The 16,440-nt window shown below is 42.9% G+C and overlaps 1 protein-coding gene across 1 annotated transcript; it reads right to left on the reverse strand.

The window, feature by feature from the left end:
* Positions 1-2,567: 2,567 nt before the first annotated feature.
* On the reverse strand, positions 2,568-3,437 carry LOC123327014. The gene has a single exon (XM_044922327.1). It carries the CDS (start codon positions 3,435-3,437, stop codon positions 2,568-2,570), a length of 870 nt encoding a protein of 289 aa, XP_044778262.1.
* Between the last annotated feature and the right edge of the window lie 13,003 nt (positions 3,438-16,440).

Consider the following 16,440-nt stretch of genomic DNA (forward strand, 5'->3'; position numbering starts at 1 on the left):
CAATCCAAACTCATCGTCTCTACTGGACGGATAACTCACAATTCATCGTCTCCCCTGACGGATAACTCACAATTCATCGTCTCACCTAGACGGATAACTCACAATTCATCGTCTCACCTAGACGGATAACTCACAATTCATCGTCTCACCTAGACGGATATCTCTCGTTCACAAAAGAACTCATTGGCGGGCTTTTCTTTTCATTCAACTGTTTCTATATTTCAGCTATTGCTCTACATTCTCGTTTAACTCATTCGGGATTTCTGCATCCGGCATTTTACGTATATCTTCATGGCAATACTTGAACGATCGGTTACTCGTCAACGACTTTAGTGTATACCTGTCACCCTCTAATACTTCAGTTACCAAAAACGGTCCTCTGAATTTCGGATCTAACTTAGTTTGGTGTCTTTCTTCATTCCTCAATAGCACATAGTCACCTACGTGGTGTTTGTCAACGGCTACCCTACTGCTATCAAATCGGGATTTGTCGTAAGACGCTAAGGAATTCATATTTTCTGTCGCATGAGCTCTAACAGTTGCCAAATCTATTTCACATTCGGTCTCACATGGGGGAACTAATCCAAGGGGTCGAGCCTGTTTACCAATTAACATTTCTAACGGACTTGCCTCAGTGGCACGAGAAATTGTACAATTCAGTGCAAGTTCCTACCACGATCGTTGACTTGATTCTACCACTGACAACAAATTTTTCAGTGTTTCCATCACCCGTTCCACTTGCCCATTTGCACGGCTCATTCCCGTAGCAATCAAGTGAAGTTCAACTTTCTGCGATACGCAAAACTCTGAAAACTTAGAGCTAGTAAAACATCTGCCCTGGTCGGCGATGATGCGATCTCCAAATAAGGATATGGAAGATTTCATAGCATTAACACAGCTTTCGGCATCTATCTTTAAGGTGTGATACAGATAAACAAACTTTGTATAGGCATCGATCTGAACAATGACATACTCCTTCAAATCGCTCTTGCCACTTAATTTCCCCGTTATATCTATGTGGATGGTGTGCCACGGTATACTTGTCTTCGGAATGGAATGAAGTTCCGCCTGAACCTTCCCGGAAGATGATTTCACTGATCTATAAGTTATGCAGTTTGAAACAAATTTTCGAACATACTTGTTCATTTTAGCGAACCAATAATACTGGCACACTTTATCAAGTGTCTTTTGCCACCCTAAATGCATTATCGACTCGTGTACCTGGTTAATTACTGACCATTTGAAAGCTTTGGGTACAACTGGTAAATAACTTGTTCTACCCCGTCTTTGGACCTTGCGATATAATACACCTTTTCGCAAATCATACGTTTTGGCCAAGTTTTCGGCCAATTCATCTGACTCCAATTTGTTAACAATTTCTATTATCTCAAGGTCTAACCGTTGCTCAGCAAGAAGCCAAGTACTTGAAATTTCAGACAGATTTACTCGTTTTTCGGGAATCTTGTTTATTGACAAAATGTGTTCGGGTGATAAAGGATTTCTTGATAGGAAATCCACATGAGCCATACGCTTACCCTCTCTATACTGAATTTCGAAATTAAACGATTGTAAGTAGGCCCACCAGCGGTGAACTCTGGGGGTTAAATCTATTTTTGTGCGAGAAGCTTTTAATGAATTGCAGTCTGTATAGACAACGAACTCACGGCCAATTAGGTAATGGCGAAAATGTTTAACGGCTTTTACCACTGCCAAGGTTTCCAGCTCGTAGGAGTAATATCTAGATTCAACAGAGGTAGTTGTTTTGCTGAAGTATTCGATTACATGGGGCTTACTTTCTATACGGTACAAAAGTATCGCTCCATATACACAGGCACTTGCATCAGTGTGCAACTCAATAGGATATTGCGGGTCGAAGATTACCAGAACAGGCTCATTTGTGAGGATCGTCACAACTTTAAGTCTGATCTCTTCCAGCTCAGCGCTCCATGCAATCTTGCCGCTACCAGACGAAAGTGAATACAATGGTTTCATAAGTTGGGAGAATCCAGGCACGAGTTTGCGAAAGTAAGAGGCCAAGCCAATGAATGTCTAACGCCGGAGACAGTTTGAGGAGGAGGCAAGGAGCTTAATGAAGCTATCTTTCGCACATTCGGACGAATTTCCGATAGCCCAAATACTGAACCGTTGTTTTGAGAAAACTGCATTTAGCACGGTTAAAGGTAAAACCAGCCTTTGTAAGAACATTCAAAACAGTTTTTGATTTTACAACTTTAAAATTATCGGATGCCAAAATTACATAAAAGCCTTGTTTAAGTATTTCTCGCCCTATCAGAATATCATTCCTCATTTGCTCGTTCGGGACTACATGAAATAATATTTCCATAATATTTTCGTTTATAGTGACTTCACTCAAGATTTGCAATGTACTGCACACACTGCCACCACCAATGCCTTTTATCATTACAGTATTGTTTATACGTTTACCAGATAACTTACTGCTAATGTCGTCTTTAATAAGGGAGCACTCTGCACCGGAATCGAAACAAATTGGATAGATCTCACCTCGTTAATGCAAGCTTCCCTTTGGCTCAGTCACACAACATTGGTTAACAGTCTTCTGTTGAGTCATATCTTGTTTGGCTGCACTTCCGTTTTTCGGGCACTGAGAAATGTCCCGGTTGGCCGCACCGATAGCACGTAACATTTGATTTTTCACGCTGCCGTTTCGCCTCTCTATCTTGTCGCATTTTACTTCGGCATTCAGCAATTCGATGTCCCGGCTTTGAACAGAAGTGGCATACAACTGGCGATGCCTTACGGTTCTTCTGGTCAGGTCCAAGGTTGTCATCTCGAGCATGTCGCTTCTTGTCGAACGTAAACGCTTTTAACTCCGCCTGTAGCTTACTTCTGGTACGCACATTGGATGTGAAGAGGACGCGCTGCAAACGACTGTCAATGTTTGCCATATGCGCAAGAACAGTTGTAACGGCAATTTCTTCTATTTCCATATTCCGCCACTTCGTAGTCAGCGTCGTCACCAGCCGACTCGCATACACCGCGTAACATTCGGCGGCAGTCGGGCGGCTGTTGAGTAAATTTAAAAACGTAGCGGCCGGCGTCTCTTCGGTTTCAAAGCGCTGCAGAAATAATTCCTGGAACTCTTGCCAAGTCATACCCTGGTACGAAATTTGTGTTAGCCACTGAGATGCAGTTCCCTCCATGCAGTTACTTAGTGCCATGATCAATTTACTTCCTTTAAGGGGGTGCTCAGTTAGAATTATATCGGTTGTTGAACACCACTTTGCTGCCTGTGCCGGCGTCACTTGCATGATTTTTACAAGTTCAGCCAAATTCCGATTTTGCATTTCGACTACTGCACGCCACTGATCCTCAGAAAATGCAGGGTGTGGCACAGATCCCACTTCTGATGTCGGGTTATGAATATCAGGGGCCTCGCCGTCCGTCCGTCCGTCCATATCAGCGTCGCTCAAATCTCTTTTCACTATATAATTTTATGCAGCTGTGCGCAGTCAACGAGTCCACTTGCTTCTGCTTTGGCTTCTCCACGATTAATGGCCTCACTCCAGTTTCGTGCAGCTTGCTTTGTCTCTTCTCAATTTTTGGCATTCCCTTTTCATTATATCGTTTTCCCTTTCTAACCAAGCAGCGCAAGTGGCCACGTTCAGCAACAGCTCTATCGCTCTCGTTTTTGCAAAATCCCGTTCTTATATAATTCATCTATTCATCCTCACACATTGACAATAAATAGGAACACGCATAATAGCAAAGGGAACATGGAGAAGAAGTAAACAGCGACTACACGCATACTCATTATTTTCGCCACGACATATATATATATATATATATATACTATATATATACTAAAAGATAATTATTAATCGGCTGGTTTGACAAATACAAAGTAAAAATCGGAGCTTAAAAAAAATACCTCCGTTCGCTTTTATTCTGGCTATAATCAGTTATACTAAATATTACAAATTAACTTACAAATTATCCGATCGTCCCAAATTTTTTGTAGGTTGTTTTGGGCCCTAGTAGAAATGAATTCTGCCCGGCGGCTTGAAATTTATTTTTAAGGGCCAGTCTATTGGACACTCTGGTATGCGTACATATCGAGAGTACACTGTATTCAGAATGCTTATCGAGAGTACACTGTACTTAGAATACTTACACAAATCAATAATGTAATTGCATTCGCATTGGCAGTGCTAGCATAAACAATAATGTTTAAGTGGAAGTGTTATATGATCGCCCATTCGCGGAGCGCACTGCATAAGTGCATGGTCAGCATTCCCAAGCTAGCCAAATGCCGCTATGTACATAATGTGCGCACATAGAATTCTCTCTCTCACCCCACCATATATAACTTAATAAGTCCTATAGTCCGGTGGTCCTCTTTTACAGATGGCTCCGTGGTATAAGGTTGATGTGCGTCGTCTCCTTGGGCTGGGTGTTATCCAGGCGCAACGTCGACTCTCCTGAGTCCTCAGTAAGTCCGGCTATTATGCCAGAGGTGAAGACGTCTTAGGAAGATTAGGATGGAGGGCGTGACTTTGCCCCCGTGGTCTTTCGATGGCCTTTTGGCTCAACGAGAATGTTCAATTAAAACAATTGGTATTTTACGGCCAAGTGCCGGAGTAGCTGATCTTTATTGTTAAAGTGTAAGCTTAGAACTGAATACAAAAGAATATGAAAAGTGTGGATCTACCCTGGCTCCAATGCATCACGCCATAAACCCATGGTCGGCAAGCCGACTCAGCATTTATGCAACATAGCTTGGTACCCCGGATAAGGGGTGTCCAATTGCTGTTGCTGACCGTTCGTAGCGCAGAGCGCTGAACTCCGTTGGGGCGCGTCAGCATTGTTTATATGTGGTAACTTAGTGTTTATGTATTGTTGACATGAATGTCTGTGCTCTTAGTTGTTAGTTGGTTACGAACTCCGATCCGTTGATGATAGCTGATCGTTCGAATGTAACAAGATGTGTTCCTTTGACGAGTACCTCTGGGCCGCCGTCCGTGCTGATGCGGGCTGTTGCCTCGTTGATGATGACTATGCCGTCATCTATAGGCATTACTGCCCTAAGGTGGCTGGATTGCGTGTGGCATTGGGCTGTATTTCCCGCATGGAGTGAGCGGGCGCAGGTTTCGCGTCAAGACCGCTCGCAGAAGGTGCTGTGCGTGGTCTCCATGCACTCGGTGACCGAAAAGGTGTCTTCCTCGCACTCTGCTAGGATGTCTTCATCGAGTCGCAGGATTGTCTGGTAATGTGATACTGGGTATACGAGAACCTTCTTACATCTGACCTTCACCCTAGGATAGGCTATTAGTATGTGAATAATGCTGTCGGACTGAAGAACCCTAATCTTAGAGGCTTCTAATAAGCTAACTATTGGAGTGCCTTGTTCAATTAATGAGCTTAAATCGGCATGATTAAGGATTGTGGGATTTACTATGTTAGCTTTAGCCAATTGTGAGAATTAAATTTTGGATCTCTGTTGTCAGCATTCTATTTCTCGCTAGTAGTGCCTCGTACAGATGCGGGGTGTCGACCAAGTCGTTGTTTCGGGCTTTAATAATTTTGTTCACGGTGTCGGTCAGTTTGTTTATTTGTATTTGGGTTTCGGAATTTATATTAATTTGTCTGGAGTTGGAATCCACTAGCTGAGCTTCGGTCATTTTGATCTTTAGAAAATCTGAGGCGTCGGGAGTTCCCGCAACTACCTTAAGAGCTGTACCTAAGAACTCTAAGCTTCTAGCGATACGGTGATGTATTTTTAGAACGGACAATAAGTTTGCAAGGTGATCTGTATCGACGTCTAACAACTTTCGCATATGCGACTGTGGAAAGGAAGCGGACAATTTCTTTGTTTCATCTACCATGTAAATATAATCAGACAGGTTGCTCGAATGCCTCAGGCAATTACGATGCTCAAACACCAGTACATCTCCGTCTACGACGGGAATGTAGTTGGCGTGGGAAAAGTCGGTAATCCGAGCACTTGCCACTGCCAGGGTGATGAGTGTTATGAGGGCGAACCTGCAAACCAAACGTAGAATGAGACCACGGCATATTAGCTTAAATCAGGCTTACTACTGGAAATTTATATAAATTTGCCTCCTCGCCCTCTAAGTTTAGTTGCTGCTATTTAAAGACGAATAAAAAAACATAAGAAATATCTTAAAGCTAACTAAAAGTGGGGGGACCTATTTTAGGTTGTCCTTATGGACCACCCTCCCCTTAATAAGAACAGACGTTCCTAGGTCTGCCTGCACTGTTTGTTCTGTGCACAATGGTGTCAGTTTGTTTCCAAGCCTTTTATTGTTTTTGACAAAAACCTCGTCTCCTACCTCAAAAACACGGTTTTGTCTAGCTGGGTTGCATCTTTCGATGTTGTTCTTCTGGGCCTTTATCAGCTTGTCTCTAACGCCTAGGCAGCGATCATCGGAACCCGAGTGGAGGATCTCGACCGGTTTCTCCTGAGTGACAGAATGTAGGGTCTTATTGTACTCTACCGTTGCCCTTAAGATAAACTCTGTCGTATCGCTGATTTTCTTGTCTAGTTTAAGACACCTGGCGATTTCTGTCAAGGTGCTGTGGAACCGTTCCACTTGACCGTTTGACGAGCTATGCAGAGGGGGCGCGTTCACAATGTCAATGTGGTAGCTATTCTTAAGTAGCGAGGTGACGGTTTCAGAGTTAAAGGCGGCTTCATTGTCGCAATATATTGTTCGGATTTTTGGGAACACATTTACGAGTTGAAGCAGGGGCCCCGTGACGTCCACTATTGTTCTGGACAGCACTGGTTGCACTATTGCAAACTTTGAGAATTTGTCAACGCATGTTAAGAATTGCTTCTTATCGGTTGAGAAAATATCAATGCGCAACATTTCGCCGGTATAGCTAGGTATGGGTGTCTCCCCGAGCTCCTGTTTTCTAGGGTGCCTGTCATATTTGGCCTTGGTGCATATTCTGCAATTTGCGACCACTTCCTTTGCCAGGCTGCTCATTTTGGGGAAATAATAGTCGCGCAGTACTTGCTTGGTATTTTCCTGAGCCGCCCTGTGTGCACGATTGTGTTCTGTCGTGATAATTTCCAACTGCTCATTTCTATTGGTAACGTCTATCACCATATTCTTACAGTATCGAAACTGCGTAGCCGGGAAATGAGAAATTAAATCGTGTTGAAAACTTGCCAGGGTGGGCAGATCGCAGTGTATCGCATTCACGACTTCGGGGTTTACTACATCCTTCAGCATTTCTAAAATGGTGCTTTTGTCGGTAAAATTGATTAAGTGGCGAGTTTTACTACGAAACAATACCAAGCTTCGCTTCAGTCGGAAACGTGCTTCTTCTATAACAATCTGATTTCTGAAGCAGTTCACCGGTTGGTCTGTCGTTTCGACCGTGTAGGTCAATGACAGTTCGCTGTGAATAGTCGCAGCGTCTGACTGAGGCTCATTTTGTAGGGTATTGATGTTCTGCCTAGAAAGAGCGTCAGCCACATGGTTGTCTTTTCCCGGTTTGTAGTGGATTTTTGCGTTATGGTCATCAATGTACGCTTTCCATCTTTTTATCTTCGGGTTTGGGTTCCGATCGGACACCGCGAATGTCAACGGCTGATGGTCCGTATAAATATTTATATCGCGAGTGCCGTAGAGGTAGTGCTGTAACTTGCCTAAGGCCCACACTATGGCCAACAATTCTCTTTCATTTGTGGCGTAGTGTGACTCGCTTTCTTTTAGGGTCCTGGAGATCATAGTGATGGGTCTTTTATCTTGCGATAAAACCGCACCAATACCGTTAGCAGAAGCATCCGTCGTTAGATCGAATGGCTTCCTAAAATCGGGGTATCTGAGAATTACATCTTCAGAAGCCAAGACGTTTCTCAGCCTCTCAAATGCATCTCTCTGCAAATCACCGAACTCGATAGGAGTTTTCTTGGACATGTGTTTGCTGATAGAGCCGTTTACTCCTTTCAGCAAGTCCGTCAAGGGCCTCGCGATCGCCGCAAAGTCCTTCACGAAGCAACGGTAATAACTGGCCAAACCCAGAAACGACCTTAGCTCATACAAATTTGTAGGCTCTGGGTATTCCTTTATGGCCTTTACCTTTTCTGGGTCGGTTTTTGCATCTCCATTGGTAACAATGAACCCCAGATATTCAACACTCTGCTTAAAGAAGTGTGTCTTTTCGCTGGATACCTTCATGTTGGCATTGCACAGGCTTTTTAAAACCCAATCTATATGCTTGACGTGGTCATTTTCGTTTTCGGAAAAAATAATGACGTCATCTACGTAAACATAGCACGATTTGCCAATTTGCTCTCGTAGGACGTCGTCGATCGCTCTTTGGAAGATGCTTCCCGCATTCTTCAATCCGAACGGTAACCGACAAAACTCATACTTTCCGCCGTTTACCGAAAAAGAGGTCTTTTCACGGTCATGTTCGGCCAAGTATATCTGGTGGTAGCCGGACTTTAGATCTAACGTCGTAAAGTACTTAGCTTTTCCTAAGTTCGCCAGTATCATGGGGATGTTTGGCATTGGGTACTTATCAGCGATGGTCTTTTCGTTAAGTTTCCTAAAGTCTATAACCAAACGCTTATTTTTGTTCCCCAATTCATCGTGGCCTTTTTTGTCCACAACCCAAGTTGGGTTGTTGTACGGCGACTTTGAAGTTCTAATGATGCCTTTCTGCAGTAAGTCTGCGATTTCTCGCTTGACAAACTCAGACACACCCATGGGATGCGGGTATAGGTTGGAGTATACCGGCTTACCATCTGTAGTGCGAATTGTGGCAACAACAGAGGTGTTAAACGGAAGTGCCTCGTCAGAGGCTGAAAACGCCTTAGATCTGCTTTCGATCATACCTCGAAATTGCGTCTTTACAGGCTCTGGTACGGCGATGTCATTTACGTTAGTAAAATTAACATTATCGCAATTATGATGCTGAAGCTTCTCAGAAACAGAACCATAATTTATCGTACCTTTCTTTGCGTCGAGTTTTGCTCCCACCTGAGCTAGGAGGTCAAACCCTACAATACCATCGAATGGTGACAGTGCGTCCAAAAGGAAGAACGCAGATGTTTTTCCAAAAATATTCATTAAACATTTTTGGTGAACCCTGTTAGAGCCATGAATGGAACTAACCGTGAAAGGGGAATCGACGGGCACCACATGTTTAAGCTCCTTTACGGGCTTGATGTAGTTTTTTGCCGCCCCTGTGTCGATTAAAATTTTTAGTTGCCTCCCTTGCAGCTGTCGTTCAATGAACGGCAGTCGGGAGCGTTCCCTAAAAAATTGATCTGATCATTTTCGTCAGACTCGTCATCTATCTCGGTAATGGCCGCTGCGGCCGCGCCATCATATTCGCTGTCATTTTTATCGTCAGCCTGTTGCATGGTGTTCTGCAATCTCTGACGCCTCTGACCTGTCAAGCGTGCGGAGCCGAATCTTTTCTGGCCCCGAGCACTCTCGGCCTTGGCATTTGTAGGCTGACCGCTTCCAAACGAGATCGGTTGCCTATGTTGGGTTACAGCGGAGCCTAACTCCATAGGCTCAGGTGACTGATTCCGAGAGGAGTTATTATTTTGGGCAGAATTATTTTGCTTACCCTGCTTCTTGTAAAAATGGGGGTTTCTGCCTTGGCTTCCTCGGCCCTGCTGTATCTTCCCTGCGGCTCCCTTGAGCGGTTCCGATCTTTTCGGTGCTCATAAGTGCCTGCCTTGTCCTCTAAAGCCCTCGCATATGTGGCGGCAAAATTAGTGCGCTCTATGGTAGCCTCGGATTCCCTAGCCAGGGCTAAAGCTGAGGGCAAATCCTTGGGCTGCGCCGGCAAGACTATGGCCCTCAAGGGCTTCCTAAGACCGGCAATGAACGCGTGGAGAGCATCCTCTCTAACTTCATTGTTAAACAGAATAGCACTACCCGGTTCGTGAGTCATAACGATCTTGTTTGTTATTAACGTCAATCGTTTTTCTACCTCGTCATAATACTGCATTAGGCTAAGGTCTCCTTGCCTAACTGTTTCAAGTCCCTGCCGAAGTACACGCAGCGACGTTTTGTCCGCGTAGGTGCAATCTAGTCGAGCAATAATAGCATCGAAATTTAAGACTGTGTTATGGGCAACTAGTAGCCCTCTCGCTGACCCCCTAATTTTGTTTCTGATAATCGAGACGGCCTGATAATGCGCCTCGCTACCCTCATACCGTTTGAAGATTTCGTATTTTTTTTTTTTTTTTTTTTTCTTATTGAACGATGATGTTTTTATTATTTGATCAACGCACTGTTACCCATGCGGCAACTTAATTTGATCTGCTTAAATTATTTTATTTTACAATATGTCTTGGTTACTTAAGACTAACAGATTTTTAATCCTAAAAATGATAGGGAGAATTATAATAGTTGATATAACATAGTAATTATTATTTATTTGATTATTCTAATGAATTTTAAAACTAAGACTTTCTAGGTCAAAACCAGGTTAGGGAGGTCATGAGGGTGGTGTCGCTTGAGTCTTCTTTTGACTCTAGTCCGAGGGTCAGCATTGACCACAGCTGCAGTTCCTAGCTTCCTTGCTAGGCTGTTGGGGTGTACATTAAGCCTTTCCATATATTTTTGGGCGATGTTCTGGAGCTTGTCTCCTAATTTGGGCACCTTGAGGTCGCGTTCGATGTCTCTTGTTCTCATATACCAAGGAGCCCCCGAAATTCTTCTTAAGGTCTTCGCCTGTAAGATCCGGATCTTATTAAGGTGACTCTTCGCAGCAATGCCGTATACCTGCAGGCCGTAGAACAGGCAGGGGGCCAATATGGACTTGTAAATATTGACCTTGCAGCCAAGCGACAGTTTGTTGCGTGGTGCAATGAGCCAAGACATCCGAGCAACCTTGGTCCTGAACGCTTGCTGAATATTTGTGATGTGCCTGCTGAAGGTGAGCTTCCTATCGAGGGTAATACCAAGGTATTTATAAGCCTGATGGTGTCTGATCAGTCTCCCATTCAGACTGACACCCGGACAGCTACCTGTTCGGTTGGCGAACGTCACATTGGCACACTTCTCAGCGTTGATGCGCACATTCCAGTTCTCAGCCCATTGCTGGAATGCATCCAGGTATTCCTGTAGACCAGAAGTGGCAGCCAGGATACTTTTACTTTTCGTGAGCACAGCAGTATCGTCAGCGTAGGTGGCTATGAGCACATCTTCTTCGTCTACCTCTGTGACTGGTGTGTGAGTAGGCATGTCCGAAGCAAAAACTGAGTATAGGGTTGGGCCAAGAACGCTTCCTTGAGGAACTCCAGCTGCAATTGGCTTGATTGACGATTTGTACCCATCAACAGAGACGTGGAATGTGCGTTCTTCCAGGAAACTTTTAACAACCAAATATAGCTGCGGCGGGAACAGCCTCTTCGCTTTGTACAGGAGCCCAGGGTGCCAGACTCTGTCAAATGCCTGTTGAATATCAAGAAAGGCACCTACTGCATACTCCTTGTTTTCCATAGCTTCCAGAGCAAAGTTCACTACTCTATGTAGTTGCTCAGGAGTACCGTGCTGCAACCGGAAGCCAAACTGAAATTTGGGAATCGCTTTGGTAACATCCTTGCAAGTGAGCAGCCTGTTTAGGATCAGCCTCTCCATAATTTTACCCAGAGATGGCCTGTACGAGTCAACGTCTGTCGGTGTTTTTCCAGTCTTATGGATCTTATGGATAATTATGCTCGCCGTTTTCCAAGCTTTCGGAAAGTAGCCAACATCAAGAACGCTGTTGAATATTAAGGCAAGGAACTGCAATGCTTGATCTGGGAGAAGTCTAATGGTTCTATTATCAAGAAGATCTTCTCCAGGAGCTTTCTTAAGTGGCAGCTTGGCTATTAAATTCTTCACTTCTTCCAGTGTGACAGCACTCGGAGGCAGGCTCATTTGAAAGGGCGATTCCAAATATTCTTCAACCTGACGACAGAGACTTTCCGGTGCATAGTTATAGGGTGTAAAACGTTGCTCAAGGTTGTTAGCGAACACTTCAGTTTTTTCCAAGCTAGTGCGACACCAGCCACCAGACGGATTTTTGATTGCTGATTTTGGGGTGGGCTGAGCTTTGAACCGTTTCGTGATACGCCACAGTGAGTAATTTGTGCTCGCGTCAGTACCCAAGTTATCCAAGAAGGTATCTATTTGGGCCTGCTTTCTTCGAGCAAGGGCCTTATGCAGGCAGTTGGCCAGTCTACTGTGGATCTGTAGCATGCGGGGATCACCTGTTCTAGCATATTCTTTTCGAACTCTTCGTTTTAGCCTGAGCAGTGCCAATAATCTGGGAGGAAGTTGAAGTGGTCTGGAGGCCTCTACTTCATGCCGATTTCTTGGTGCAGCAAGCTGAGCAGCCTCACTTAGTTTGCTCATGAAAAGGCTTGTGGCATTATCAATGTCCACCGCCTCCAGAATTTGCATATTTACCTCACTCAGCTGTTCAAGATGGGTTTTGAATATGTTTATGTCAGCATTGTGGGCAAGTAGTCGTACGCGTTGTGGTTTCTTTAACGGCGTAGCGTGCAATACAGCCAGAATAGGAAGATGATCCGACGAGAGTTCCTGGAGAGTTTGTACATCTAGCCTGCCCATACCGTACCCACAGGTTATAAAAAAATCAAGGGCTGATGGTGTTAACAAAGGGTTGTAAGAGTAGAAAGTGGGTTCGCCCGTAGCCAGAACTTGGTATTGCCCATGTGCAATGACTTCTTGCAACATTTTACCTCTAGGACAGGATCTTCTTTGCAAACTTGACATTCGTTTATAATGTTTTGGATTTGTAGTTGGCTATTTGGAAAAAAGTATTTTTCACTAAATATTTTCTTAGTTTTATGGATTCCTGGGTGCAATAACTTTTCATGGGATTGAAGGATTAATTCCTTAAATTCTGCATATGATTTAATGTTTTTTAGTAAGGTTAGGCTTCTAATTACCTTTGTGGTGCTTGGGTTGATAATTTCTTTATGGGCTGCCTGGATTGTTTCAAAATCAGCATCGCTGTCTATGTATAAAGCGCTGTGGTTGTTTACGAAGTAATTTATGAAATACTGTTTGGCTTTTTTATGAGTGAGTGTTTCGTACGAAATATGAATGATCTTTTTCTTATAATAATTCTCCTGTTTTACTTTTTCTGGTCCCTTAGTGAAAATGACTTGTCTATTGTAATTATTTACCGCTTTTTCTGTTAGGGAAATTAAATTCTGGTTGTCTTCTTGGGCGCTGTGCTGTGTAGCTTCAGTAAAGAACGCTTCCTCTATAGTAATCCTGGATAGGGCATCTGCTACATGATTTTCTTTGCCTTTGACGTATTTGTCGACCTAGCAAATAGTGTCTAAACGTTTTCGTTGCCCAAACAATAGCTAGTAGTTCTTTTTCAATCGTACTGTAGCTTGTTTCATGGTCGTTAAGTGTTCTGCTAATATAACTTATGTGGTGACCATCTTGAGAAAGTACTGCTCCTAGAGCTACATTACTAGCGTCTGTTGTGAGTACAAATTTTTTCTTGAAGTCTGGTGATCGAAGTATGGGATCGTTAGAAATAAGGAGTTTTAACCTTTTGAATGCCTCAATATATTCCGAGTTTTTACTATCTACTTTTTTGTCCTTTTTAAGACATGTTGTTAGGGGTTTTGCAATCTGTGCGAAATGGGGTATAAACTTTCTATAAAAACCTGTGAGTCCTAAAAATGATTTTATCTCCTTCGGCTTAGTAGGAAGGGGGTAATTTTCTATTGCTCGTACCTTCATACCTTCTGGAGAAACCATATGTCCTAAGAAATATGTGTCGTGTTTTAAAAACTCGCATTTATCTAATTGGAGTTTTAGATTAGCATTAGATAATGCTTGAAAGACTGCTCTAAGGGATTGAAGATGTTCCTCTAAGGAAGCTGAAAATACAATAATGTCGTCTAAGTATACCATACAGATTTTATTTAATAGTGGACGAAGTACATCGTTCATACATCGTTGGAAGGTAGCTGGGGCGTTTTTCAGTCCAAAAGGCATACGGGTATACTCGTAATGCCCTGTCTTAGTTGTGAAGGCTGTTTTGGGGATAGACTCGGGGTCCATTTCTATTTGGTGAAACCCTTTGATTATGTCAATTGTAGTAAAATAGTTGCATCCTCCTAACTTGCTTAAGATTTCGTCCATATTTGGTATTGGGTATTTGTCTGCTATTGTTATTTCATTGAGGTTACGGTAGTCTATGGCTATTCTGTATTTCTTCTGTCCGGAGGTGTCTGTTTTCTTGGGTACTAACTCCTAACTTGCTTAAGATTTCGTCCATATTTGGTATTGGGTATTTGTCTGCTATTGTTATTTCATTGAGGTTACGGTAGTCTATGGCTATTCTGTATTTCTTCTGTCCGGAGGTGTCTGTTTTCTTGGGTACTAACTCCTAACTTGCTTAAGATTTCGTCCATATTTGGTATTGGGTATTTGTCTGCTATTGTTATTTCATTGAGGTTACGGTAGTCTATGGCTATTCTGTATTTCTTCTGTCCGGAGGTGTCTGTTTTCTTGGGTACTACTACAATGGGGCTACAATAAAGGGAAATGCTTTCTCGGATTATTCCCTGATCTAACATTTCTTTTATTTGGTTTTCTACTTCCGTATCTAGTCCGGGTATCGTATGTATCGTATGCGTATCCGTAAGGCTTTCTATATACTGGGTCATAATGGGATGTTCTAATAGTGTGTTTTACGTTATTAGTGAATGTGAGCTGGTCTCCCTTCTTATATTGAAGGTCCTGGAATTCTTTTAGGAGGGTTGTTAATTTTGCTTTTTCTTCGGAATTTAAGTGGTCTAGCCTAAAGGAATTATTGTATCTTGTGTATCTTGAATATGTATTTCTTCTGAAGGAAGGAAGCCATCGATCATTTCGTGCACGTGTTCGTATATTGTAACTGTACGGGGTCCGTAATTTACTGATGTAGTTCCCTCGTCAAGTAATTGTCGTCCTAAAACCAAGTCGTATTTAGTTGAAAAAGTATATATAAAAAAATCGTATGGTTTAGGGAAAAGATTATTTTTGGGTAACGTTACTTTCTTTTGTGCAATGAACTGGAAATTACTTGAGTTTATTTTCTTTGCTATCTCTTGGATTGGTAATTGAGCCTGTGTCTATTAAGCATTTTAAATTGAGTCCTTTGTGTTTAATAATTATGAATTGGCTTGTTCCGAGGCTTGGGGCCGAAAATTCTTAGCCGTTTCAGCTTCTGTTATTAATTCCATAGGAGGTGCAGTTGGCTCTTCTCGTGCCTCTGCCATCTCTTGTATGCCAACCGGATGTTGTTGTGGGGGGTCGTAAGGCACGTAATAAATCGGGATGTTGTTGGGGGGCGGCCCGTAAGGCATGTAAAGATCGAAAGGATATCGGGGATGATTCCCGTAATGCATGTAAGGATTGAACTGTTGATGGGTTTGGTCTAATTCTTCTTGGTAATGAGCCTCATCAAAACTCATACGTGATTGTCCACTGTCAGACGGTCGTTGTCTCTTTAGTGCTGGTCTAGTGTTCTGGTTTAGTGTTCTCTTGTATTTAGTGCGTTTGAATAACTAAGTCCTGGTCGGTTCTGGTCAAATGTATGTTGACGATTCAATGGTCTAGGCTGAGCTATAAAAGATACGTTAGGTTGAGGGTGAAGTTGACGGTATTGGTATTGGGAAAACGGATTAGGGTTAGTTCTGGGTAATTGAGGTGGTATATACGAAATTGGTTGGCGAATTGGTTGATATATGGCGTTGTATGATGGTTGGAATGGTGTTGTATGATTATAGTAGTTAGTTGTTTGTCTGTAAGTTGCATTGTTAGGTGATTTAATGGGATTTGAGACTGGCTGTGTATTGTTCTTGTATGTAGTTGCTATTTCATAAATTCCCTTTTCTTGCAATATATTTATTAATGATCTTAAATTCGGAATTTCGCATTTAATTATTCTTAACTGTATGTGAGTTGGTAATCTTAGAATTAATGTTTCTATACTGGTTCGTATTAGTTGGTTATACAGGGAAGTTTCTGCAGTGTCGCTTTCTAAGTCTAACTTATTTGTTAATATCTGCCGTCAACGTTTGGCTTCTTGTAAAAATTCACGAACGTTACCTCGGAATTGGGTATTCCGGAAGTCCTCCAATAGTAGATGATTTGGTCTCTGGGGTTTGTAGTTTAGGATCAGATGAGTCCTGACTTCCGTCCAGTTGGTGAGGTTCGTAACTCCTAGTGTGCGGATGACATCTCCCGCGATGTTGCGCTCAATGTGTCCGAAGATGGTGAGCTTCTGCCGTTCGTCGGTCGTTTGATATAGTGCCAGGATGAAATCGATGCGGCTGATGAACGTATACAGGGTCTGTGGGTCCCCGTTGAAGTGTTCGACTCCATTTATTTGTCGTTCAACTTGAATCATGTTCGAGTCGGACAGCATTATTGGGCT

This window comes from Drosophila simulans, chromosome 2L (assembly GCF_016746395.2).
Source record: "Drosophila simulans strain w501 chromosome 2L, Prin_Dsim_3.1, whole genome shotgun sequence".
NCBI classification, from domain to species: Eukaryota; Metazoa; Arthropoda; class Insecta; order Diptera; family Drosophilidae; genus Drosophila; species Drosophila simulans.